The 25,317-nt window shown below is 44.1% G+C and overlaps 2 protein-coding genes across 4 annotated transcripts in view; one reads left to right on the top strand and one right to left on the bottom strand.

Moving 5' to 3' along the window:
- The window catches only part of VWA3B (von Willebrand factor A domain containing 3B), a 207,824-nt gene that overhangs the window by 57,694 nt on the left and 124,813 nt on the right, over positions 1-25,317 (top strand). For all 3 annotated transcript variants that reach the window (XM_067704215.1, XM_067704217.1, XM_067704216.1), the window contains exon 8: positions 22,129-22,254. In XM_067704215.1, coding sequence (XP_067560316.1) covers positions 22,129-22,254 — 126 coding nt within the window. The remainder of the gene's footprint in view (positions 1-22,128; positions 22,255-25,317) is intronic.
- The window catches only part of MGAT4A (alpha-1,3-mannosyl-glycoprotein 4-beta-N-acetylglucosaminyltransferase A), a 504,464-nt gene continuing 501,434 nt past the window's right edge, over positions 22,288-25,317 (bottom strand). Inside the window, exon 18 of the transcript XR_010934342.1 lies at positions 22,288-22,297. The gene's annotated coding sequence lies outside the window, so the exon portion shown is untranslated. The remainder of the gene's footprint in view (positions 22,298-25,317) is intronic.

Genomic DNA, 25,317 nt, shown 5'->3' with positions numbered 1-25,317 from the left:
TGTGTCTCAGGTCCATTTGGTCTAAGGAATAGTTCAAGTACAGTGTTTCCTTATTTACTTTCTGTCTGGGTGATGTAACCATTGTTGAATGTGGGGTATTGAAGTTCCCTACTATTATTACATTGTTATCTATTTCTCCCTTCAGTTCTATTAATATTTGCTTTAAATATTTAGGTGCTTCAATGTTGGGTGCATATATACCTACAATTGTTATATCCTCTTAATGACTTGGTCTCTTTATCACTTGGTCCCTTTTTACATAGCGACCTTCTTTGTCTCTTGTGACCAGTTTTGATTGAAAGGCTATTTTATCTGATATAAGTATAGCCACTTCTGCTCTCCTTTGGTTACCATTTGCATGGAACATCTTTTTTCATCCCTTCACTTTCAACCTATGTGTGTCCGTAAAGCTAAAGTGAGTCTCCTATAGGCAGCATGTTGTTGGATGTTTCTTCTATCCATTCAGCCACTTTGTGTCTTTTGATTGGAGAATTTAGTCCATTTACATTTAATGTAATTATTGATAGATAAAGACTTACTATTACCATTATGTTATTTTATGACATTTTTAGTTATTTTGTTCCTTTCTTCCTCTCTTACTGTCTTCCTTTGTGATTTATTTTTTGTAATGGTATGCTTTAATTCCTTTATTTTTTCTGTAACTACTAAAGGTCTTCGTTGTATTTTTTGTATATGTGTGGCCACCACAAGGCTTACATAAAACATCTTGTAAGATATAACGTCTATTTTAAGCTGATAACAACTTACTTTCAATTGCATATAAAACCACTACTCTTTTACTCTCTCCTCCCCACATTTTATGCTATTGATCTTTTTATCTTGTGCATCCATTAACAAATTATTGTAGCTTATATACTGTATATAATTATAGCTTATACATATTGTAGCTTATTTATTATTGTAGCTTATTATAGTTGTTTTTAATATTATCGTTTAACTTCTGTGCTAGAGATAAAAGTGATTTACACACCATGATTACAGCATTTGGGTATTCTGAATTGAACTATATAATTACCTTTACCAGTGAGTTTTATACTTCTATGTATTTTTAAGTTGTTACTTAGCATCCTTTCATTTCAACTTCCTTTAGCATTTCTGTAAGGTAGATGTAGTGATGATGAACTTCCTTAGCTTTTGTTTGTCTGTGAAATTCTTTATCTCTCCTTCATTTCTGAAGGACAGTTTTGCTGGGTATAGTTTTCTTGGTTGGCAGTTTTTTGCTTTTAGCACTGTGAATATTTCATATCAGCTCATTCCCTCATGGCCTGCAGACTTTCTGCAGAGAAATCTGCTGATAGCCTTATGGGGGTTCCCTTGTTCATGATAAGTCATTTTTCTCTTGCTGCTTTCAAAATTTTCTCTTCATCTTTGACTTTTTACATTTTGATGATGGTGTGTCTCAGAGTGATCTTCTTTGGGTTGGTCTTGCTTGGGGTCCTTGGGATCCTTTGAGATTCTTCTACTTAGATGTCCATATCTCTTTCTAGATTTGGGAAATTTTCAGCTATTATTTCTTTAAATAATCTTTCTGCCCCTTTCTGTCTTTTCCTTCTGGGACTCCTATGTTGTGACTATTCATTTGCTTGAAGGTGTCCCATAATACATATAGGTTTTCTTCACTCGTTTTCATTCTTTTTCCTTTTTGTTCTTATAATCGGCTAATTTCAAATCATCTGTCTTCAAGTTTTCTGATTCTGCTTCATGATCAAGTCTATTGTTGAGGCTCTCTAAAGAATTTTTCAGTTCTGACATTGTATTCTTCAGGTTCAGGATTTCTGTTTTGGTTCTTTTTTATGGTTTCTGTTTCTTTATTAAACTCATTTTGTTCATGTATTGTTTTCCTGATTTTGTTTAGTTATCTGTGTTCTTGCATTTCATTGAGTTTCCTTTTTTTGTGTGTGCGGTATGCGGGCCTCTCACTGTTGTGGCCTCTCCCGTTGCAGAGCACAGGCTCTGGACGCACAGGCTCAGCAGCCATGGCTCACGGGCCTAGCCACTCCACAGCATGTGGGATCTTCCCAGACTGGGGCACGAACCCGCGTCCCCTGCATCGGCAGGCGGACTCTCAACCACTGCGTCACCAGGGAAGCCCTCACTGAGTTTCTTTAAGATGATTATTTTGAATTCTTTTTCAAGTAATCTGTAGGTCTCCATTTCTTTGGGGTCAGTTCCTGGATCTGTATTAATTCCTTTGATGGTGTCATCTTTGCTTGATTCTTAATGATTCATGTAGCCTTGCATTGGTATCTGTACATTTGAAGAAGCATACACTTCTTCCAGTCTTTACAGACTAGTTTCCATAGGTAAAAACCTTCTCCTTTCTGTTCCCTGGGCTGATGGACTACCTCTGAAATCTCGGTTGTGCTGGGTTAGACCCAGTTATATGGCTGTTGCTGGGTCTGTAGTGGGATCTTTAGTTGGCAGGCTTGTTATCAGGGGCTGGGACAGGTGTGGATCCTGCCTCGTCTCTGGGTGAATGGGACTGCCTCCAGTACCTTGTTCAGTAGGGTGTTCTGGGATAAGGATCCTCTTCAGGTTCCACAGTTGGGTCCTTAGACAGCAAGTCTATTTCTAGGTGTGCAGGGGGCATGGCTCCCACTAGATCCCTGGGAGGACTGATGCCTGGTCACTGGATGGGCCCCTAGGTGGGCAGGACTGGCCCTGGACCATGGCTGAGAGGGGCTGGAATGGGGCCCCAGGGTTGTTTGAGATTCTATAGCCATGTTTGAGGTCTGCAGACCTGGCCCTGGAGGCACAGATGTGTATGTCTCCCACCAGGTCCCTGGGCAAGTTGGGCTCAGTGGTGTGGACTGAGGCTGGGAGGACCTGGAACTGAGTATATGTCCTTTTCAGAGTCTCTTGGAGCACAGACAGTAGTGTGTACTACTGGGTCCTTTGCTGGCAGGTCTGCTGGTGGACTGAAGCTGTGTTGAGGTTGGAGCCCAGTACAGGGTCCTTCTGGGGGTTCAGACTGGAGAGTCTCCCACTGGGGCCCTGGACCCTAAGGAATGCTGGCAGATGGAGGCTGTGAGGGGTTTAGAGGCAAGTATGGGGCCCTTTCTGGATCTCTGGGGGTATAGACAGGTATTTCTCCTGCAGGATCCCTGTGCTAGCAAGACTGCGGACAGTGGCTGGGATGGGCTGGAGCCCAATTACAGGGCCTCTTCAGAATCCACAGTCTGACTGAGTTTGGGGGCTTACCTCCAGGGGCTCCCAGACTGTGGCCAAGAGGGGCTGGACCTGGTTCACGGGCCAATTTAGGGTCCACAGCTGGGACCGAGGGCTGTATGTGTATCACCTGATGCTCGGGCGAGCATGGCTCCTCCTGGGTCCTTCGGCATGTGGTGCTGGAGACAGGAGGACCAAGCCAAACAGGGCTGTAGTCAAGTTCTCGGGGGCACAAAGCTGTTTCTGTTTCTGTAGCGGGGAGCATGGTTGGTAAGTCAGCAGCATGGGGCAGACCTGCCTTCTCAAAACACCTCTCCTTGGTCTTGGACTTCACAGTCTCCTACCTGGATCCCAAAGCTCCTATGAAGACACTTTCAAAGCTCCTGTGAAGGCACTTTTGTCCGTGGCTGGATGCCAACTTATTGTTGTTGAGGCGGGGGTATGATCAAGGGATATCTTGTTCAGCCATTTTGCTCCAAAGCATTCTTTTTTTTATCTTTAAATCCACTAAGTCCTAGGATATGTCTCAGCGTTGACTGCTGTGGTTGACATTCCCTGGTATGTAGTGTGCCCTTTAATATGAACCTCTAAGACTTCTATTTCAGGCAAGTTTCCTTGAATTATACTTTAAAATACTTCTTCTGCCCTGTTGTTTTATTTATTACTATTTTTAAATTTAACAAACACTTGGACATTGCTTGGAATATGCCAGGCACTGTTCCAGCCTCATATCAAATTTTAACCCACTTAAACTTCCTAACAGCCCTATGGAGTAGGTACTAACATTATCCTCATTTTAGTGACGGGGAAACCAAGAAAGAAAGTGGTTAAGAAACTTGTCCAAATTCACATTCACTTCATTGACATGAAGTCAAATACTTCATTTTCTTAACCATTGTGCCAGGCTGGTTTTCTCCTTTCTTGGTGACTCACTTTGTGTATTAAAGTACGATAGCTCTCCTTTGACTGTCTCCTATTATTTTCTCGCTGATGTTTTAGAATACTTTATTTCTGCTTGTGTTCACCTTGTCTAGTTTCTTATAGTGAGTTCCAGCGTATATTTTCTTTGTTGATTTCCCACCATTTTCATCTTAATTTCTGTGATTTTTTTCCTTCTTTCCTGACTTTTTCATATTTCATCTCTTCCTGTTATCTTGCCATCACATTCTTGAGTTTTTGCATGTCTGCTTTGTTTTCTTCCTTCAAGGAGATGATGGCTTCATATATATTTTTAAATTTGTGGTGAAATATTGGATCATAATTTTCATGTATTCCCTGATAACGTTTTTAGTGAGTGTTATTCATCTCTTGGTAATTTTGCTGCTCTTTCCCTCATTTTTTTCTTATGTTGTTCTTTGGATGCTGTGTGCTGGCTTCCCCTTTACTATTCACCACTGAAAGGACACAAGATAGGTATCTGCTGGTGGTTCATATGGGAGATGGTGTGGGGAAGGGGCTATGCTTCATGGCTAAACGCACTCTTCTTTGCTGTTGCTGAGAGTGGTTCCTGCAAATAAGTTTTCTCTGGGAGATAGTTTGTGATGCTCTCCCTCTTGCCTTTCTGAACCAAGTCGGCAGACCCCAACAGGTAAATGGGCAAAAGAAGTTAAATACAAAAATGTTCAATTTCACTACTGTTCACTACTAATTGACATTAATTTCTTTATCAAAGCAAATTCAGCTGGAAACGGTGAGATATTATTTTTATGCTAATTCAGTGTATATGGGTATTCCATATACACTGCTGCTGTGACTTAGATTGTCTTAAAACTTTTTTTGGAAAGCAATTCAGTGTGAGACATGACGCCAAAATGTTTAATCACGTTGATCCAGTATTTTCACTACTAGAAATCTATCTCCCCCAGAAGTCTAAAGTACAGAAAGAAATACACCACCAAAAAAGATATTCACACCATTCACTTACTAATCTTTCTTTCTCCACTGATGTATGTGGATTCCTTTGCAATATATCAATGTTACATTCCTGTATGTGGTGGGCTTGCCCTGGACCATCTACTCTGCTTCATTGCCCTGTAGCACTCTACTCTTGATTGGTAATGACCTTTTGACATTCAATTTGTTTTTCTCTCTGCCCTGTATATTTACTGTAGATGTGAAAAATGGGTTTGATGTTATCCGAATAAACCTTCATTTTGTGTATTGCTGGACTGAATATTCTAAGTGGTGAGCACGTATATTCTCGGTTTCTGTGCTGTCTTATTCAACACACGCTTTTTCAACACACACACATGGGAGCACATGTATTCTTGGTTTCTGTGCTGTCTTATTCAATACATGCTTTTTCTCATACTATACACTAGCTTTTAAAGCTTTTCATTTTTTGCCCCCAATATATTTCCTTTCTTCCTTTCTCTTTTTCTTTTCTCCACTCCTCCCCTACCCTGTTTATTAGTATAGATTTGGGTAGGTCTAGTGATATAATTAGAAAGCAAATAAAAGATTGAGTTGTGAGGAGACATTCAAGATGGCAGAGGAGTGAGACCCGGATATCGCCTTCTTCCCCACAAATACATCAGAAATACATCGACATGTGGAACAGCTCCTACAGAACACCTGCTGAATGCTGGCAGAAGACCTCAGACCTCCCAAAAGGCAAGAAACTCCCCACATACCTGGGTAGGGCAAAAGAAAAAAGGAAAAACAGAGACGAAAGAATAGGGACGGGACCTGCTCCAGTGGGAGGGAGCTGTGAAGGAGGAAAAGTTTCCACATACTAGGAAGGCCCTTCGTGGGCAGAGACTGCGGGAGGCGGAGGGGGGAAGCTTCGGAGCCGCGGAGGAGAGCGCAGCCACAGGGGTGCAAAGGACAAAGCGGAGAGATTCCCGCACAGAGGATTGGTGCCGACCAGCACTCACCAGCCTGAGAGGCTCGTCTGCTCACCGGAGGGGCGGGTGGGGGCTGGGAGCTGAGGCTCGGGCTTTGGAGGTCGGATCCCAGGGATACGACTGGGGTTGGCTGCATGAACACAGCCTGAAGGGGACTAGTGTGCCACGGCTAGCCGGGAGGGAGTCCAGGAAAAAGTCTGGAGCTGCCGAAGAAGCAAGAGACCATTGTTTCGGGGTGCGTGAGGATAGGGGATTCAGAGCACAGCCTGAATGAGCTCCAGAGACGAGCACACACCGTGGCTATCAGCTCGGGCACCAGAGACGGGCATGAGATGCTAAGGCTGCTGCTGCCACCACCAAGAAGCCTGTGTGCGAGCACAGATCACTGTCCACACCTCCCCTCCCGGGAGCCTGTGCAGCCCGCCACTGCCAGAGTCCCGGGAACCAGGGACAACTTCCCCGGGAGAACACATGGCATGCTTCAGGCTGTTGCAACGTCATGCCAGCCTCTGCCGCAGCAGGCTGGCCCTGCATTCCATACCACTCCCTCCTCCAGGCCTGAGTGAGCCAGAGCCCCCGAATCAGCTGCTCCTTTAACCCCATCCTGTCTGAGTGGAGAACAGACGCCCTCAGGTGACCTACATGCAGAGGCGGTGCCAAATCCAAAGCTGAACCCCAGGAGCTGTGCGAACAAAGAAGAGGAAGGCAAATTTCACCCAGCAGCCTCAGGAGCAGTGGATTAAATCTCAACAATCAACCTGATATACCCTGCGTCTGTGGAATACCTGAATAGACAATGAATCATCCCAAACTGAGGCGGTGGACTTTGGGAGCAAGATATCACAAAGAAAGAAAACTACAGGCCAATATCACTGATGAACATAGATGTAAAAATCCTCAACAAAATACTAGCAAACAGAATCCAACAGCACATTAAAAGGATCATACACCATGATCAAGTGGGGTTTATCCCAGGAATGCAAGGATTCTTCAATATATGCAAATCAATCAATGAGATACACCATATTAACAAATTGAAGGAGAAAAACCGTATGATCACCTCAATAGATGCAGAAAAAGGTTTTGACAAAATTGAACACCCATTTATGATAAAAACCCTCCAGAAAGTAGGCATAGAGGGAACTTACCTCAACATAATAAAGGCCATATATGACAAACCCCCAGCCAATATCGTTCTCAATGGTGAAGAACTGAAAGCATTTCCACTAAGATCAGGAACAAGACAAGGTTGCCCACTCTCACCACTATTGTTCAACATAGTTTTGGAAGTTTTAGCCACAGAAATCAGACAAGAAAAAGAAATAAAAGGAATTCAAATCGGAAAAGAAGAAGTAAAGCTGTCACTGTTTGCAGATGACATGATACTATACATAGAGAATCCTAAAGATGCTACCAGAAAATTACTAGAGCTAATTAATGAATTTGGTAAAGTAGCAGGATACAAAATTAATGCACAGAAATCCCTTGCATTCCTGTACACCAATGATGAAAAATCTGAAGGAAAAATTAAGGAAACCCTCCCATTTACCATTGCAACAAAAAGAATAAAATACCTAGGAATAAACCTACCTCTGGAGACAAAAGACCTGTATACAGAAAACTATAAGACACTGATGAAAGAAATTAAAGATGATACAAACAGATGGAGAGATATACCATGTTCTTGGATTGGAAGATTCAATATTGTGAAAATGACTCTACTACCCAAAGCAGTGTACAGATTCAGTGCAATCCCTATCAAACTACCAATGGCATTTTTCACAGAACTGGAACAAAAAATTTCACAATTTGTATGGAAACACCAAGTAGCCAAAGCAATCTTGAGAAAGAAAAACAGAGCTGGAGGAATCAGGCTTTCTGACTTCAGACTATACTACAAAGCTACAGTAATCAAGACAGTATGGTACCGGCACAAAAACAGAAATATAGATCAATGGAACAGGTTAGAAAGCCCAGAGGAAAACCCACACAGATATGGTCACCTTATCTTTGATAAGGGAGGCAAGACTATACAATAGAGAAAAGACAGACTCTTCAATAAGTGGTGCTGGGAAAACTGGACAGCTACATGTAAAAGAATGAAATCAGAACACCCCCTAATACATACACAAAGATAAACTCCAGATGGATTAAAGACCTTAATGTAAGGCCAGACACTATTAAAGTCTTAGAGGAAAACCTAGGCAGAACACTCTAGGACATAAATCACAGCAAGATCCTTTTGACCCACCTTGTAGAGAAATGGAAATAAAAACAAAAATAAACAAATGGGACCTAATGAAACAAAGGCTTTCACACAGCAAAGGAAACCATAAACAAGACGAAAAGACAACCCTCAGAATGGGAGAAAATATTTGCAAATGAAGCAACTGACAAAGGACTAATCTTCAAAATTTACAAGCAGCTCATGCAGCTCAATATCAAAAAAACAAACAGCCCAATCCAAAAATGGGCAGAAGACCTAAATAGACATTTCTCCAAAGAAGATATACAGACTGCCAACAAACACATGAAAGAATGCTCAACATCATTAATCATTAGAGAAATGCAAATCAAAACTACAATGAGATATCATCTCACACCAGTCAGAATGGCCATCCTCAAAAAATCTAGAAACAATAAATGCTGGAGAGGGTGTGGAGAAAAGAGAACCCTCTTGCAGTGTTGGTGGGAATGTAAATTGATACAGCCACTATGGAGAACAGTATGGAGGTTCCTTAAGAAACTAAAAATAGAACTACCATACAACCCAGCAGTGCCACTACTGGGCATATACCCTGAGAAAACCATAATTCAAAAAGAGTCATGTACCACAATGTTCACTGCAGGTCTGTATACAATATCCAGGACATGGAAGCAACCTAAGTGTCCATCGACAAATGAATGGATAAAGAAGATGTGGCAATATATACAATGGAATATTACTCAGCCATAAAAAGAAACAAAATTGAGTTATTTGTAATGAGGTGGATGGACCTAGAGTCTGTCATACAGAGTGAAGTAAGTCAGAAGGAGAAAAACAAATACCGTATGCTAACACATATATATGGAATCTAAAAAGAAAAAAATGGTTATGAAGTACCTAGGGGCAGGATAGGAATAATGATGCAGATGTAGAGAATGGAGAATGGACTTGAGGACATGGTATGGGGGAAGGGTAAGCTGGGACGAAGTGAGAGAGTAGCATTGACATATATACACTACCAAATGTAAAATAAATAGCTAGTGGGAAGCAGCCGCATAGCACAGGGAGATCAGCTCGGTACTTTGTGACCACCTAGAGGGGTGGGATAGGGAGGGTGGGAGGGAGTTGCAAGAGGGAGGACATATGGGGATATATGTATATGTATAGCTGATTTGCTTTGTTATAAAGCAGAAACTAATGCACCATTGTAAAGCAATTATACTCTAATAAAGATATTTAAAAAAAATTATTGAGTTGTATCAGCAGTTTGCTTACTGCAGCTTTCCTTGCCAATGTATTAAAAAGCCTTTAAAAATTTGGACCATTTATATTGCATTTGTGCCCATTATCAATTCAAGATTTAAAAGGCTATAATTATTCTCTAAGGTTTCCGAAGTCCTTTGGACTACTCCAACTCAGATTAGTGGAGACTGGATAGATTAGATAAATGCATAGCTACAAGTTCTTATTTCACTTAATTTTGATGTGTGATACTTGTTAATAAATAGCTATTTGTAGGAATCTGCATTTCTTGTAATGGGTTTGATAAATGAATTGTAATAGTATCTACAAATAAGTTAATTATGTGTGAATTTTAACGAACTTTTAGGCCTCATGTTTTGGGGCAAATCCATACATCATCCTCTTCCCCTGAGATAGCAAAAAGTAGTTGTAGACTGAGAACAATTTTGTCTTGTTTCTTGCTTCCTTGCAAAGACAGCACTAGATACATCGTGTACAATCATTTCTTTATTCTGTGCCTGCTTTGGATTCTTATATGTACTTGGAAGAATTTCCCCCCCAGATTGAATTTTTTCCTGTCTGCTCATTTTCCCAGGACTGCTCTTTTTGGGCGATAGAAAGCTTTTCCAGTGTTTTGACACAGGCAATATGTGCTGCCTAGGGTGGTACCTTAAATAGTGCATTACATTAAAATTTGTTTCTACATTACTTCCTAAGAGTTCCTGGGCAGTTTTCTTTGGCTGTCAGGAGTATTTAGAGAGAGGACGGGAAGAGGGCTAAGGTTCATGGCACCTACTGCATCAGCCCCGCTGAGCTCTTGTGCATATGGTGGTGCCTGCCCACCTCAGGAATCAAGAGTAAATTGCCTCTCACCTCTGATTCTGTGGCCAGGTGCTGTCCAAAGACCTTCCCCTGGATTTCTGAGAACTCTTAGGGGAGGGGGGATACCCTTCTATTCTCCTTGCCCCCTGGGATCCTCTGTTTGCCTGGCTCTGTGTCTAGTTTTTCCATGCTAGTCTGGATGAAAATTCAGCTCCTCTCTTTATTCCCTCCCACCATCCTCCTCACATACTCTTCATGAGGTGTGATATTTTTTTAAAAAAATATTTATTTATTTATTTGGCTGCGCCGGGTTTTAGTTGTGGCGTGCGGGATCTTTAGTTGTGGCACGCAGGATCTTTTTAGTCGTGGCATGTGGGAATCTTTCAGTTGCGGCACGCATGCAGGATTTAGTTCCATGACCAGGGATCGAACCCTGTCCCCTGCATTGGGAGTGTGGAGTCTTAACTGCTGGACCACCAGTTAAGTCCTCATTAGGTGATATTTTAATAGCTGCTGCTGAGCCACTGGAGGAGGAAAGAGTGACATACATTCTCCCTGGCTCCTCCCTTCTGTTTCTTCCTTTTGCCTCCTGAAGCTTCTCAACATTTCTTTTCAAGAGCAAAGCCTGCCACTGAGTCTCCCCTCCAAGCCTGACAGCTGTGTCTTGTCCTTGGGGTTCATTGAGCTTCTTGGACCTGCTGGTTTATAGTTTTCACCAAATTAGTAATACTTTCGCCATTATTTCTTGCTCACAGGTCTACAGGTCAACTGCAGATTGATTAATTGAGGAGGGACGTGTCCTCCTTTAACTAGTGCTCTCCAGGATATAGTTCTGTTGTGGCCGTCAGCATGAGCAATGAGCACAAGCGCCAGGCCAAGCCGTGCAGCCCTACTTACGGCCTCTGCACATGTCACACCCACTCATATTCTGTTGGCCAAAGCAAATGACATGACCAAGTCCCACATCAAGCAGATGAGGACATCTACTTCACTCACACCGAGGTGGGGAGGGAAATGAATATTTGCTAAACAGTAGTGCAAAAGCTTTCACAATGTTTTGTTCTTGCATGATTCTTTTTCTGGCTCTGGCAAACAGCGTTTGCTGGAAAGTGAATCAACTTTGGAGTCAGACCTGGATTCAAACCCTAGTTAGTTTTTCCACTAACTACTTGTGTGACTTTAGGTAAGTTACCTAACCTTTCTGAGCTATGTTCTCTTAGTTGTAAAAATGGGAAAAATCACATTTACCTCATATGATTGTTGGGGGAGTTAAGGCATATAACACCCATGGTAATGTTTAGTACAAAAATGACATTCAATTAATATTAGTTTCCTTTTAGGATTCCAAGTGGGCTTTTATTGTAGACATTGGCTCTAGAAAGTAAAATAATCCAACAGGACAGTGAGCATTTTCAGACTAGTTATGATACTAACCAGTTTATTCGCATGCATAGTGATGGGTGGGAATCGGAATTTGGAAGTAGGAAGTGAATACTGTACTGATTAGCTGCGTCCTGATTGGAGGTGGATCCATTTCCAAGGTTTATTATTAAGGGTAGGTGACCAGGACCTTTCTAGAGGAAATCAGGAGCACCTGTTCATCTACTAGCAGTGGTACCTAGGATTATACTGTGGGGCCCTTTCTCGGCATGACTTTCCCCCACTTCCCTATTGTCAGATTGGGTGCAGTGAGAGGTGTGAATGGTGCAGGAATATTTGTCAGTTGGATGTGGTAATTTTCAGTTCTCGGAAGCTTTCATGATTGGATGGGATGGATTGTTCTGCATGGGAGCTGGGTTATTGCTGACTTGGGAAGGAACTTTAACTGCTGGTCCTTTCCAGGGACTGTATCTTTAAGGGGTACAGTCCTAATTCCATGGGAAGCTGCTCCTTAAGTTAGGAAAGCCTTGTGGGCCCAGAATGAGGGGTCTACGTAGTGGTCTGGGGGCTCCCTCTCAGGAAGGAAAGAGGCTTCTGATCTCTAGGGTTCGGAGCAGACCTCATCTTTTACTTTGGTTTTTCTCTTCCTGTTTTGTCCTCAACATTTTAATTAAACTGAAATAGTAAGTATGGACTGAGAAAATCACATTAGAGTAAAATTTTTCACTGAGGGCCTGGCACCAGCCTAAACAAAAGTCAATCATTTTGGCATTGATGTGGGTAGCTCGAAATCTGGACTCATCGGTGAAGCTGACAGTGGACTCATTTTCCACGCCAGGCTCTTCAGAGTTGAGAATGCAAGACATCCAGTGGTAGGATGAGCACCCAGGCTGATGGCCGTGGTTGGAGCTCTGAGCTCCCACTTCAAGCCAGAGCTGGTATCTTATACCAGAGGAGGAGGAAGGGGGGGGGAGGGGAAGGAAGAAGAAGAGGCAGATGCAGACACTTGAGGGGCAGTCTTAACTTTAGCGTGTTTCATATGTACAGCCACACCCACAGCTCAGGACCCCCTCATGGTTCCAGATCAGGGTTAGGCAGCTGAACACCTTTCACTTCTAGCCCCGTCTCCCACCATCAGCCATCATTAGTAGATCTGTGATCGCCTCTTCCTTCTGAGCCTGGACTCCCCTCGGCCAGCTCAGCCCAGCATGCTGGCCAGCCTCTGCTCCTTGAGCAGAAGCGGCAAATAGGTTCAGTTGCTGATCACCATACTTTGCTCATGGGATAAGAGAAAGACTGCAATGAATAAGTAAAAAGGAGTGAGTTTTGGAAAAGATGAAAACTCTAATTTGAAAAGATACATCTACTCCAATGTTCATAGCAGAACTATTTACAATAGGCAAGACATGGAAGTAACCTAAATGTCCATTGACAGATGAATGGGTAAAGAAGATGTGGTACATATATATGATGGAATATTACTCAGCCATAAAAAGAATGAAATAATGCCATTTGCAGCAACATGGATGGGCCTAGAGATTATCATACTAAGTGAAGTAAGTCAGGGAAAGACAAATATGGTATCACTTACATGTGGAATCTGAAAAACGGATACAAATGAACTTATTTGCAGAACAGAAATAGACTCAAAAACATTGAAAACACACTTATGGTTACCAAGGGGGGAAGGGTTGGGGAGGGATCAGTTAGGAATTTGGGATTAACAGATACACATGACTATATACAAAATAGATAAACAACAAGGGCTTACTGTACAGCACAGGGAACTATATTCAATGCCTTGTAATAACCTATAATGGAAAAGTATCTGAAAAAGCATATACACACACATATATGTATAGTATAACTGAGTCACTTTGCTGTACGCCTGACATTGTAAATCAACTATACTTCAATTTTCTTTAAATGGGGAAAACAGGAGTGAATTTCAGGTAATAGGAAAAGACAGTGTTTTTCTGAGAGTGTTTTTGTTTGTGTCCAGTACTTCTGGCAAAATGGTGTTAGAAAATCTGTTCTGCTCAACAGTATTATTCTGAAGTCCGAAAATGGTGTAGCTGTAAAAATTGGATGATTCTACCTTTGGAAACTGCAATTTTTTGTGTGTTGGTGGAGAAAAATGCATGAACGAAACCCAGTATTACAAAACCAAAATTTATGTGTTTTAAGGTATGTTCAGGCTGACAGGCTTGAGGAGAATAAACAACCAAGTCCTCATTCTTGGAAGACACTTGTGATCTTTAACTCGATATTTCAGGTTTGCTGGCCCATCACTCAGGCTTGACTTGGCTTCTTTGCTTCTAAGCTCTAATTTAATATAGAAGCACTGACTGGCGCCTGTTTATGGGCTACTGAGAGCAGTTCTCTCAGAGGTCTCCTTTCTGCTCCCTAGACCTCAGTTTAATTCAATGGATGGAGCTGGAGCAGCTGCACGTCCAAAATCGCTGCCACATTCCAGTGTACAAGGCTGAGACTTTGTCTCCGAAGTCCTGCTCCTTCTAATAATGGCTTGCCTTGGATTTCTTGAGACAGTCCTCTTGTTGGCAAAGCATTTATGAAACGCCTTCTGTGTGCTTTAGTGTCTCCCTAGGGGCGAGGAGGAGATTCAGAAGGAATAAAAGACAAGTTTCCTCTTCAGGGAACCCTAAACTCTTAGGATATCAATTATGCTTCTGCTTGATGATTTCCAAGTTGCTCCTTCACAAAAAGGAGGGGATATATGTATACGTATAGCTGATTCACTTTGCTGTACAGCAGAAACTAACACAACATTGTAAAGCAATTATGCTCCAGTAAAAATTAATTTAAAAAAATAGTAAAAGTGGGAAAAAAACGTTGCTCCTTCCCATCACAGCTGCAGGATCTCAGTTTAGGATTTAAGACTTGCCCACCTACACTCAACCCTCTTGTTCCCTTAGTTCACACCTTCACCTAATGTGTAGGAAGGTCTAGTTTTCCCCACCAGAGAGTAAGTCCCTTTAAGGGCAGGGACCCCCTGTATTTTTTTCCCCCATAGCGGGTTTAAATCCTGGGTTCCTTGTTTATTCTTAGCCTGTCACCAGGACCCCTGCACTGCTCACTGGAACCCTCTCTTGGCACCGGGCCGTGGTGGACTCAGCCCAGTTCTTTAGTCACCAAGATAATCAATCTCTTAGAATCACACTGAAATAATCAAGTGGGTTCAGACATCCTGCATCACCTAACAAAACACTGAAGCATAGAGAAATCTCTGAAAAATCTTTTAAAAATTAACTTGAATTACCAGGAAAAAGAGCTAGTGTAGATTCCTGATTACATTTGAATACGCTTGTTCTGGTTTCAAGGTGAGGGATCTACTCCACATATATTACTTGAAAGTGGAGCATTGTGCTGAGCTCTGGGGTTACAGTGATGAAAAAAGGGGGTCCCTCTCTTCAAGAAGCTGATGTTCTGGAGCAGCCTACAAGGTGTCAGGGATGTACCAAGGAGAGTAGTTACAAAAAGGGATAAACGTAGTTCTGTCCTCAAAGTAATAACAGTTTGATAAGGGATGCAGTATGCCGGTAGTAGAAGCTCAACCCTGGAGCGCTCTCAGAGTTAGTAAAACCCATCGGGCCTGCCCGTGGGTGACCGCCCATCCCAGCACAGGTAGATTACAGCTAAGCAAGCAGGTGTGTGCTACAACTCAGCAGAGTGCAGCTCACCAACCATCATCGTCTACAGATCACAATTACAAACTGGGTGGTTTCCATACCAGGAAGAGATGAGCCTATAAGCCCCTTGAAGGAAACTAAAAGCAACCAGTACATAACAGATGAGGTTTGCTTACACAAATCCTGCATTGTGGTAATTTTTGAGGATATACAAGGACAGTGCTCCACATGGGAAGAGTACGGGGAGGGGGAGTTGGAGACAGACCTGAGGCCGAAGCCTGACTTTATCACTTATTAGCTGTGTGGCCTTGGGCAAGTTCCTTAACTTCTCTGAACTGCAGTTTGCTCATCTGTTAAGTGGGAGTGATGAGCCGTACTTGGGTGATGGCTGTAAGAACAAATGAAGTAGTATGTTTAAGTGCCCAACATAGTGACTGGCACATAGTAGGTACAAAGTCAATTTTACTTTCCCCCCCCTTCCTCCCTCTTTTTGTATCAGCAGGAAGCAGCCATTATGAAATACATCTAAAATAAATGACACTCTTAGAAATAGTAGAATATTGTGAACCATATCAATGAGAGTGGCCTGGAACGGGATCTGGAAGATGGTATGTCAAGGACTCTCTGACACCTTGAAGGTCAGACACAAAAAAGAGCTCTGACTCTTTAGGAGCATTTCTTTAGGGCAGAAATAGGGACATCAGGGTATTAGAATACCATTCCCAGAAATCACCCAACTTTTTTGTTTTTTCTCCAAGCATATGCTGGATAGAAATGATAGAAATAAAAGCTTCGCAAACTTTTGTTGCAAGAGCCTCACGGGGATGCTTGTAAGAGTCCAATTTCCTGGATTCCCACCCTCAGAGTGAGTCTGGGGTGTGGCCTAGGAATCTGCATTTTGATAAGCTGATGGGGGGTTCCGACACAAGTTCTGAGGACCACACTTTGGGAAGACCACCCTGGAGGGGGAGCCGCTTCAAAGCTCACGCTGTTTCCTATTCACTCTGTATTTCCAGTGCCCAGATATCATGGGCGTTGATTGAGTTTTGTTGAAGAAATGAATGAATGGTGACTCTCCGAGAAGATGTCCTGTTGTGAAAAGGATATTTTTAAATGATTGGCTTCCTGGTTTCTAGGTTAGTCTCTTGTGAGTTTAGAGTGAAATAATGAGTCTCCTAAAACTTACTCATTCCTGAATGACCTGGCAGAGCTGGGAAGAGACCCCTTTATGTGAGTGAGACCCAGTCCCCAGTAGCCCATGTGACCTACCATCCCCAAAACGGGTTTCCATTGAGGGCAGGAGGCAGAGCAGATACTAGCGTGGGGTCACTCCCGCAAAACAACAGTCCTAGCCTTACTGTTTCTCTCTTGGTTCCGAGTTGGTTGACAGAAATCAGTGAGCAGCCCTGTGAGCATCTTATAATTCTTTTGGGCACTGTAAGTCCCTTAGAACCGAAAGAAGTGCAGGCCTTTTATGTGATTAGGAAAGCTGAAAAACAAAAACTTTGATAACTTTGCTCTAAAGGAAACTCATAAAGTTCCTTCGAATTTACCATTTCATTGAAACACTTACCTTTGAGTTGGTGTCTTCTGAACGGCATTAGCGATTCTAAATAGAATAGATTTATCCAACTAAACTTTATTCGTGGGCATTTTGGGCATTTTCTCTTTAGATATTGCTTCTCTATTCTTGTGCCTGTGTCTTTATCACCTGTTTGCTAGTAGCCCACAGAGTCTGGGGTCATGCTTCTTACTGAGTTTTGTGGAACACTTGCTCCCTACCATGGGGAGAAGAGTTATGGTTTATATACAGGTTTTCTATGTGAATATTGGACAATTAGACTGCATTCCATTTGCACTTTACAGTGTTATACTTAGAAGAAAGAGGCCCCAGGAGATGGTACCATAGCCGCCTATTAAGAGTTGTCCATACTTGATATTTGAAACTGCTTTTAAGGCATCATGATGTTTGTGAAACACATATATTCATTGTCCCAAGAAAATATTAGACATTTATCAAGATGGTGAAATGACTCTATTTGCTTTAAATTCATTAATGGTTAATTTCCATAGGGTGAGACTGAGCAAAATATCTTAATATGTAATTAAAACAAGGAACTGGGAATGCTTCCATTACAACAAAAACTACTGATTTCACCACTTTCAATCCCTTTATGGATATAATATACACCCTTTTACCAGATGCATATTGTATTTTTAGGTCTCTGGGGATTTTAATTACCTCATTGTTTATTATTATTTTTAAATGTTATATCACTTTCTGAAAATAGAGGTGCTGTGTTTTCCTGAAAATACTGCCTTTTATAGTCATATTCAACTCTTTCAGATCCTCAAGACTGAGTAGGCATTTAGGGCTCAGGCAGTCAGCAGAGTCTCCACCCAGGGGGGCCAGTTCTTCCCCCAGGAGTCCTGGCGATGGGGAAAGGGCCACAGCAGGACTCAGGGGGTGGTCTGGGATTCAGGTTGCTGAGGGTGGTTTTAATTTAATTTAATTTAATAGCCCTTCCCTTCCTGCCCCTGGTATTGCTAATATTTCAGATACGGGGGTGAGGGGGTGGGGACCTTGCCTTGCTGTGGCACGAGGACCTAAAAAGAAATGACTTACTGCTCTAGGGCATGTCACTGTTAATGTCTGGAACACCTAGGGTATAGCCATATGCTCAAATGATATAAATCTGTTACCATTTAGAAGAGTTTCTTGCATTATTGGGGGTTGTCGGTTATGGGACAGAGCAATCCCTCGAGGAGAGAATGCATTAGGTGCTCCGTCATTGTTTCTTTGTAATAAAGAAAAATGAAAAGAAGGAAGGATAGGAATCCTTACTGGAAACCCTGGACCCTGTGCTGAGTGCCGTGGAGGATACAAAGAGAGAAGAGACATTCTGCCCTTGCAAACATAAACCGTAATCCAACACAGCAGACTGATACTGCAGGAAAGCTGTCGATCACAGCTCTCGGCCCCAGGATGGCCCTGGACCCACCGCTGAGTGGTGAGCTGTGCTGTAAGCAGCTGCTTACTAAAAATAAAGCTTCGTGTTTGTGAAGGATTGACTTAAATGAGCCTGGATTCAAGGTCTGGATACACTAATTCACCATCTCCGGCTGATGCTTCTTTATGCTCTTTGGAATTGGAGGTTGGCTGGCCAGGCAGCCAGGAATTGCATATGGCGCCAGCCTCTTTAATTGCGTGTGTCCTGGCAACAAAAGCACCGAGAGCAGTGGCTGTGGCTGGTTCATTTCATGGGAATTGAAAAGGAACAGGAGGCAGATGGCTGTTTCCTGGGGTGGCGGGGCAGAGTTTGATGGTGGAGTCAGGCTGCTGCCTTGAATGAAGGGTGGGGCTGGGTGAGTGCAGTGGAGGGCTCTGAGCCCCCTGATAGGGAGCACAGGGGAGTGCAGGGGCCCTGGAGGGCTGGGAGGATGGTGCTCTTACTGGGCTCATGGTGACAGACTATTAGAGGGGGTGTCCTGGCGGGGGCCTTGAGCCCTGGATTTGAATGCCAGCTCAGGGTTCACTGGCAGTGCCCACCCACCACATATACTAAGCGCTCAACAAATGTTTGCCACGTGAATAGATGACTGACTTGGACTCTGACAACTGGACTTTATCCTACAAGTGAGACAAGCAAGATTTAACCGGGAGGTAGTGTTTGGTGGCAGGTGGGTCTCCTTCATATGTTAAACAAGCCAGTCAGTACCGCGTGCTGACAACAAACAGCAGCTTGATGTGACGTCACCTCCAGCTAGTGTCAGCATTCTGTGAGCCTTCAAGTGGTCACCACAAGGCCTATGGGGGATGTCAGGGGTTGGGGTGGGAGGGGGCCGCTGGGGTTGGAGGATCTTTTAGGTCACCTGGGTGTCTGTCTGAGGAACCATATCCTGTCTCTGTGCACGGCAGGATCCGCTGTGTTTTCATCTCCTTTCTGGTTTGGCCTGGAGAACTTCAAACTCACAAAGCTCTCTGCATACTGCAATCTCCTGTGCCCTGTCCTCCACGCTCTTCTGTTTCCAGTGGGGCTGTCCTCCTTGGCTGCAGCCGTCTGATTTCCCAGCTAAGCTCCTTAGAAATGACCCAGATAAAGATGGCAGCCCTTCCTGACTGCCTGTCGAATAACTTGAAATAAAACCTCTACCTTCTAAGTTAGGCTTTTTTTTTTGTTGTTGCGGTACGCGGGCCTCTCACTGTTGTGGCCTCTCCCATTGTGGAGCACAGGCTCCGGACGCACAGGCTCAGCGGCCATGGCTCACGGGCCCAGCCGCTCCGCGGCACGTGGGATCCTCCCAGACCGGGGCATGAACTAGCGTCCCCTGCATCGGCAGACGGACTCCCAACCACTGCAGCACCAGGGAAGCCCTAAGTTAGGCTTTTTATTGCCCGTGGTTTTTCTTGTCTGCTAGCTGGTTTTGTTTCATTATGTTTTGTTCTTAGAGCAGACCAAGTTAAATGGGTAGTTTTGAGTTGTTTTGTTTTCTGATCACCAGCGTAGGAATCTGTAGCTGCCGGATTATAACGACTAAACCAGTGGAGTGAGAGTCTGATGACTGCTTGCTCAGGAGAGCACATCCCGGGTCACTGCTGCCCCTTAAACGCACTTTCCTGTCCTCGGATCAGCCAGCGGCAACTGTATTTCCTTGGAAGTTTTTCCTTTGAGGCTGAAGGAGTAGTCTACTCCTTCTTAAGATGTTATTGACAAGCCTGGGGGAAATGGAAAGCCTTGACTCATTTGAAACTTTTAAAGAGAGAATTCTGCTACTTAACACCTCCAGGCTAAAGCAAGCAGCTGGAAGCCAGTTTTGCTTTCACAGGGTCAGAAAATCCTGGGGGTTCCAGGTTTGCGATGGGTAGCAGCCTGCGATATTTTTGGAATTCCAGCGTGGAGCTGGGTACTCATCACGTTTCACTCCTCGGGCTATTGATGGCTGTGGAGCCCTGGTGGCCATCCATCTCTGTCAGGGCTTGTCACTTGCTTCTTAATAAATATAGCTATTAATACTCTCTCACTTGATCTGGCCAACTTCAGGAGGGCCAGAGCTCTGGTTTCCCTTAATTCCGCCCCACCCTTCCGGACTACATTTTAAAAGTCAGAAACATCAACTCTGGTCTGCCCTGGTAGCTTAAGGTCAGTCTTTTGGCCCAGGGTGGACGAATCTCCTGGGGCGGCCCCTACACGTGATGGCTGTTCTCTTTCTCTGTGGTTGTGGGATCTCAGGCATCTGTGGACTGTTCAGTGGGATGCCATCAGCAGCTTGGGTAGGGACCTCTATAAACCAGCCGTCCCTTTTCCAGGACACCTAGTCAGGGTGGCTGAGTTGGTACAGTTACACCAACTTGGGTTTGACACCCTGCTCTGCCACTCTTGAGGGTATGACCTTGGACAACTAACTAGCTCCACCTCAGTTTACACAGCTGGGAAATGGGGACAGGAATAGAATTTGCCTGGAGAATTGTGAAGAGAGATGAGAAAATGTTTCGAAAGGCCTAAGCACAATGCCAGGCACGTAGCAGATACCCCAAAAAGGTGTTTATCATTAGAGAATCGGGACTCAGCTTACTTAAGTAATAACAGCATCAGTGTTCTCTGAGCCGACTGTACACAGTCTGTGAAGTAGATTTCTTGTGCATGTTTGTTTTTAAATAAATTTTACTGGAATGGAGTCTTTAAAACTAGAGAATACGTCTGCTGAATTCTTGTCTGAGCAACCCTTTTAGAAGCACCCCAGAGCAGGGACTCCCCTGTAACCCCCACGATGCCGTGAGTGGTGCCAGGCTGGCGGCTGGGCCCGTGGCTGCCACTGAAAATGGGTGAGTGGCATCTTCTAAGCACGGTTGCCTGTTAGAGTCACTGCTGGCCTCGTACGCACAGCGAGCTCTGGTGGAGAGAACTGTAGGTTCCCATACAGTTGTAAGAAATAACAGAAATGCCCACATGCTCTTTACTGGGTTTCCCCCATGGTAGCATCTTGCAAAACTATAGGACGGTATCACAACAAGGATATCGATATTGATGCTCTCAGGATACCACCCCAGGTTCCCACGTGTTGCATTTTATAGTCATACCCATCCCCCTCCTGCTCCTACACCCTCCTTAACCTCTGGAGGTTACTAATCTATTAGAGCCAGGATCCTGGTGGAGGCAGAGCCTCTGTCCCAGCCTTGGACCTCTTACCCATGGGATGAACGTCTATTGACTGATGGCTAAAATGATATAAATGTCTATATTAATTAAGCCATATCATTAAAAAAAAAATGTCATACAGCCAAACCAAACCCTTAACTGCGACAGGAGAGGTCCAGAAAAGGAGGCCAAAGAATTGTTATTACATTAGGGAAAAATAGAGTTGTGAAGGTGGTTTCAAAGAAGCAGGGAATCTCAGCTTAATCAAGAGAGGTGAGGGGTTGTTACTTCCATATACCGTTGTTTCCCTTGCTCACAGTGATCACCCTGGCTTTTATTGGGTGCCTTTGAATATTTTTATTCTTTATCTTATTTGAGTATTATCAATAAATTCATCTTAAAATATCCTGACTGCCACAAATATTTACTTTATAAGGATTTATTACCTCCTAAGGTCAGCATTTACGATTTCTTGAGATGACAGCGTTTTCTTAGGGATCTCACTTCTGAATCTCAGAAAGACGTTAGTGGAGCAAATGGAAGAGGGTGTTCAGAAATATTCTAGAAACTTGGCCGGGCTGTGCCAGGCTTGCTAGGACCACCAGAGCATTCTGGGGCCTTCCACAGCTGCCTGCTCACACGTGTTTCCCTTCCAGGAGCTGGGGTCAGAGAGGACGTGTTTCTCATCTGGAGGGAGATGCAGGAAGCCAGCAGCACGTTGGCCCAGATCCAGAGTCTGGTGGCTGAGCCTCCCAATACTGACGTGGCCACAACAGATCACGGTGGGTGCTGTTTACGGGCACGAGTGTAAAAGAGTCATAACTGCTACTGGTTGGGGATGGGGGCTGTTTCCATGTTCCTTACTTACCAAGGAGAGCTCCTTAGCCCAGCTCCTGAGGGGACTCTCCAGAGCTCTGCTGTGCTCCTTGTGTGTGTGTGTGTGTGTGTGTGTGTGTGTGTGTGTGTGTGTCAGTGTGTGCACATGTGTGTGTCTGCAGTTTGTCAAAGCAAAATCAGAGTTCTATTCAGGAACTATTGCAAGAGGGGAAAAGAGACCTCAGTATGGAAGTGGGCTCAGTTATGAATAAACATGGACCAGTGGGGATTTACAGGCAAGGAGCAGGGTGGAGGGTTGGTGGGTGGAAAATTACCAAGAAGAAACATCAGGGTTAAAAGGGGATTTCTGGCTAAACCTATCTGACAGGATTCTTGCTGAAGGCGGGCCGGGGTGATCAGACATCACCTGGGGGACAGGGGGAATGAGGAATTTGCTCAGGTATGGGGGTTGGGGGATCCGGGTAAACTGTCTTCTCAGGATTTTTGCTAAAATTAGGCTATGCAAAGACAAACACGGAAGTCCATAGGTCAAGATCCAGTTGAAAAGAGGATTCAGAGGAACCTGGGTTTGGAGTGAGAAATCTGGTTGTAAATCCCAACTCCATCACTAGATTAACCTGAGTCTATCTCTTTGAGCCTTAGTTTATTCTCCTGTTAAATAATGATAACATCAGTCTTAAGAGATTATTGTAAAAATTAAGTAAAATAATGCATGCTTTGCACCAAACAGGTACTTGGTAAATGTTAGCTCCATCTTTTCTCTTTCACAGTTAGGGCAGTGAGAATACTGATTCTTCGTCCTGAGTTCTTGAGTTAGTAAAGGATTTTCCTCTGTAGGGGACTGGTTTCATTTAGGGCACGGCTGGTAATAACAGTAGTTAACAAAGCACATACCTTACATGTCAGGCACTGTTCTAGGCACTTCACAAGTATTAGCTCATTTCATCGTTACCACAATCTTATAAGATAGCTGCTACTTTTATCTCCATTTAAGGTTAAGTAACTTGCCCAAGGCCATGCTAGAAGTAATGAGGCCAGGATTCAAAACCTAGTTCTTCAGTAAAAATACTGATGTCTGGCTCCCAACCCAGACATTCTGATTTAATCCATAAAGGATGCAATCTGGACATTGGGAGTTTTGAGAGTTCCCCAGGCAATCCTAATGTGCGGCAAAGTTTGGAAGCCCCTGCCATGCTGTATTGCCTCCTGGTACCCTGCCTTGTGTTACAGAGGCATCACCAGGGGAGGAGAGCAAGAAGGCCAGGCTGGCTGGGGTCAGGGATGCAGTTGAAGAGGAGAAGCGGGGAAGGGGACACGAGTAGAGGGAGGAGGAGGTAGAAGGCATGGGTGAGCTTGCCCTGTGCGACTTAATAAATTCCTGGCAACAGTGGCTTTTTCCTGTGAGTGGGTGTCCTGACTTGGGTCTGGGGCAGCAGCAGCTGCAGTTGCTTCCCCAGGACCGGCTGTCTGGGGTTTCCAAGGAGGGGCCCAGTCAGGCTTGTCTGGAGGGGCTGCTCGCTTGTGGTGACACCCGTCCCCCCTCAGCGTGAGCTTAGAGCCAAGGACTCAGAGAGTCCTCTGTCATCCTGAGAGAATGAAAATGAAGCAGGGGACCTGGGATAAGGCAAACATTCATGCCAGACAAATACTCACTGCTAAGGTATTTGGGGGAGTGCTATGGACTGAAATCTGTCCCGCCAAATTCAGATGTTGAAGCCCTAACCCCAGTGTGTCTATATTTGGAGAAAGGGCCTTTATGGAGGTAAAGTTACATGAGATCGTAAGGATGGGGCCCTAATCTAATAGAACTGGTGTCCTAATAAGAAGAGAAAGAGACACTGGAGACCTCTCTCTCTTCACATCACATGAGGACACAGCCGGAAGGTTGCCATCTACAAGCCAGGAAGAGATGCTTCACCAGAAACCAAACCTGTAGGCACCTTGATCTTGGACTTCCAGCCTTCAGAACTGTGAGAAAATAAACTTCTGTTGTTTAAGCGACCCGGTCTTTAGTATTTTGTTATGGCATATTGAGCAGACTAACAGAGGGAATATTGAAGCTTGGGGTAATCTTGAGGGTTAACAGAAGGTTTTTAGATGTTGTTTCTAAAGGAAACAGAAGAGCTATTGGCCTCTGTAATCTTTAGAAAGATAGATTGTCATCCCTTTGTTTCAATCTAATACACACACAGAACTAAAAACCAAAATAACTCCAAGCATAAACTTTCAAAACATGCTTTTTTTGGGGGGGGGCTGTATTGGGTCTTAGTTGTGGCGCACAGTCTCTCTCGCCGAGGCACACGAGCTCAGTAGTTGTGGCACGCGGGCTTAGCTGCCCCGCAGCATGTGGGAACCTAGTACCCCGACCAGGGATTGAACCCGCGTCGCCTGCATTGGAAGGCAGATTCTTTACCACTGGACCACCAGGGAAGTCCCAAAAGATGCTTTAAATGTACCGTTTCTATTTTTTTTTAATTTATTTTATTTTATTTATTTTTATTTTTGGCTGCATTGGGTCTTTGTTGCTGCACACTGGCTTCCTCTAGTTGCAGCGAGTGGAGGCTACTCTTCGTTGCAGTGCATGGGCTTTTCATTGTGATGGCTTCTCTCATTGAAGAGCATGGGCTCTAGGCGTGCGGGCTTCAGTAGTTGTGGCACGTGGGCTCAGTACTTGTATTTCGTGGGCTCTAGCGCTCAGGCTCAGTAGCTGTGGCGCATGGGCTTAGTTGCTCCGCGGCATGTGGGATCTTCCCAGACCAGGGCTCGAACCCATGTCCCCTGCACTGGCAGGTGGATTCTTAACCACTGCGCCACCAGGGAAGTCCCTATCATTTCTATTTAAAAAGGAAAATTTGGTCAGGACCTTTCCACTGTTGGATACCAAAAGAAGCTTTTGTAACCTTGCTTTGGCCCCAAAGGCCACATGTAGCGTCTGACTTGCCCCTGTTGCTGCCCACAGCCCAATGTTATTGAAGCACAGGCTGTGTCAGCCCAAGACCCTGCGTCTG

This window comes from Pseudorca crassidens, chromosome 14, assembly GCF_039906515.1.
Source record: "Pseudorca crassidens isolate mPseCra1 chromosome 14, mPseCra1.hap1, whole genome shotgun sequence".
Taxonomy (NCBI): domain Eukaryota; kingdom Metazoa; phylum Chordata; class Mammalia; order Artiodactyla; family Delphinidae; genus Pseudorca; species Pseudorca crassidens.
The sequence above is the reverse complement of the archived record's forward strand: the minus strand, read 5'-3'. Positions and strand labels throughout refer to the sequence as shown.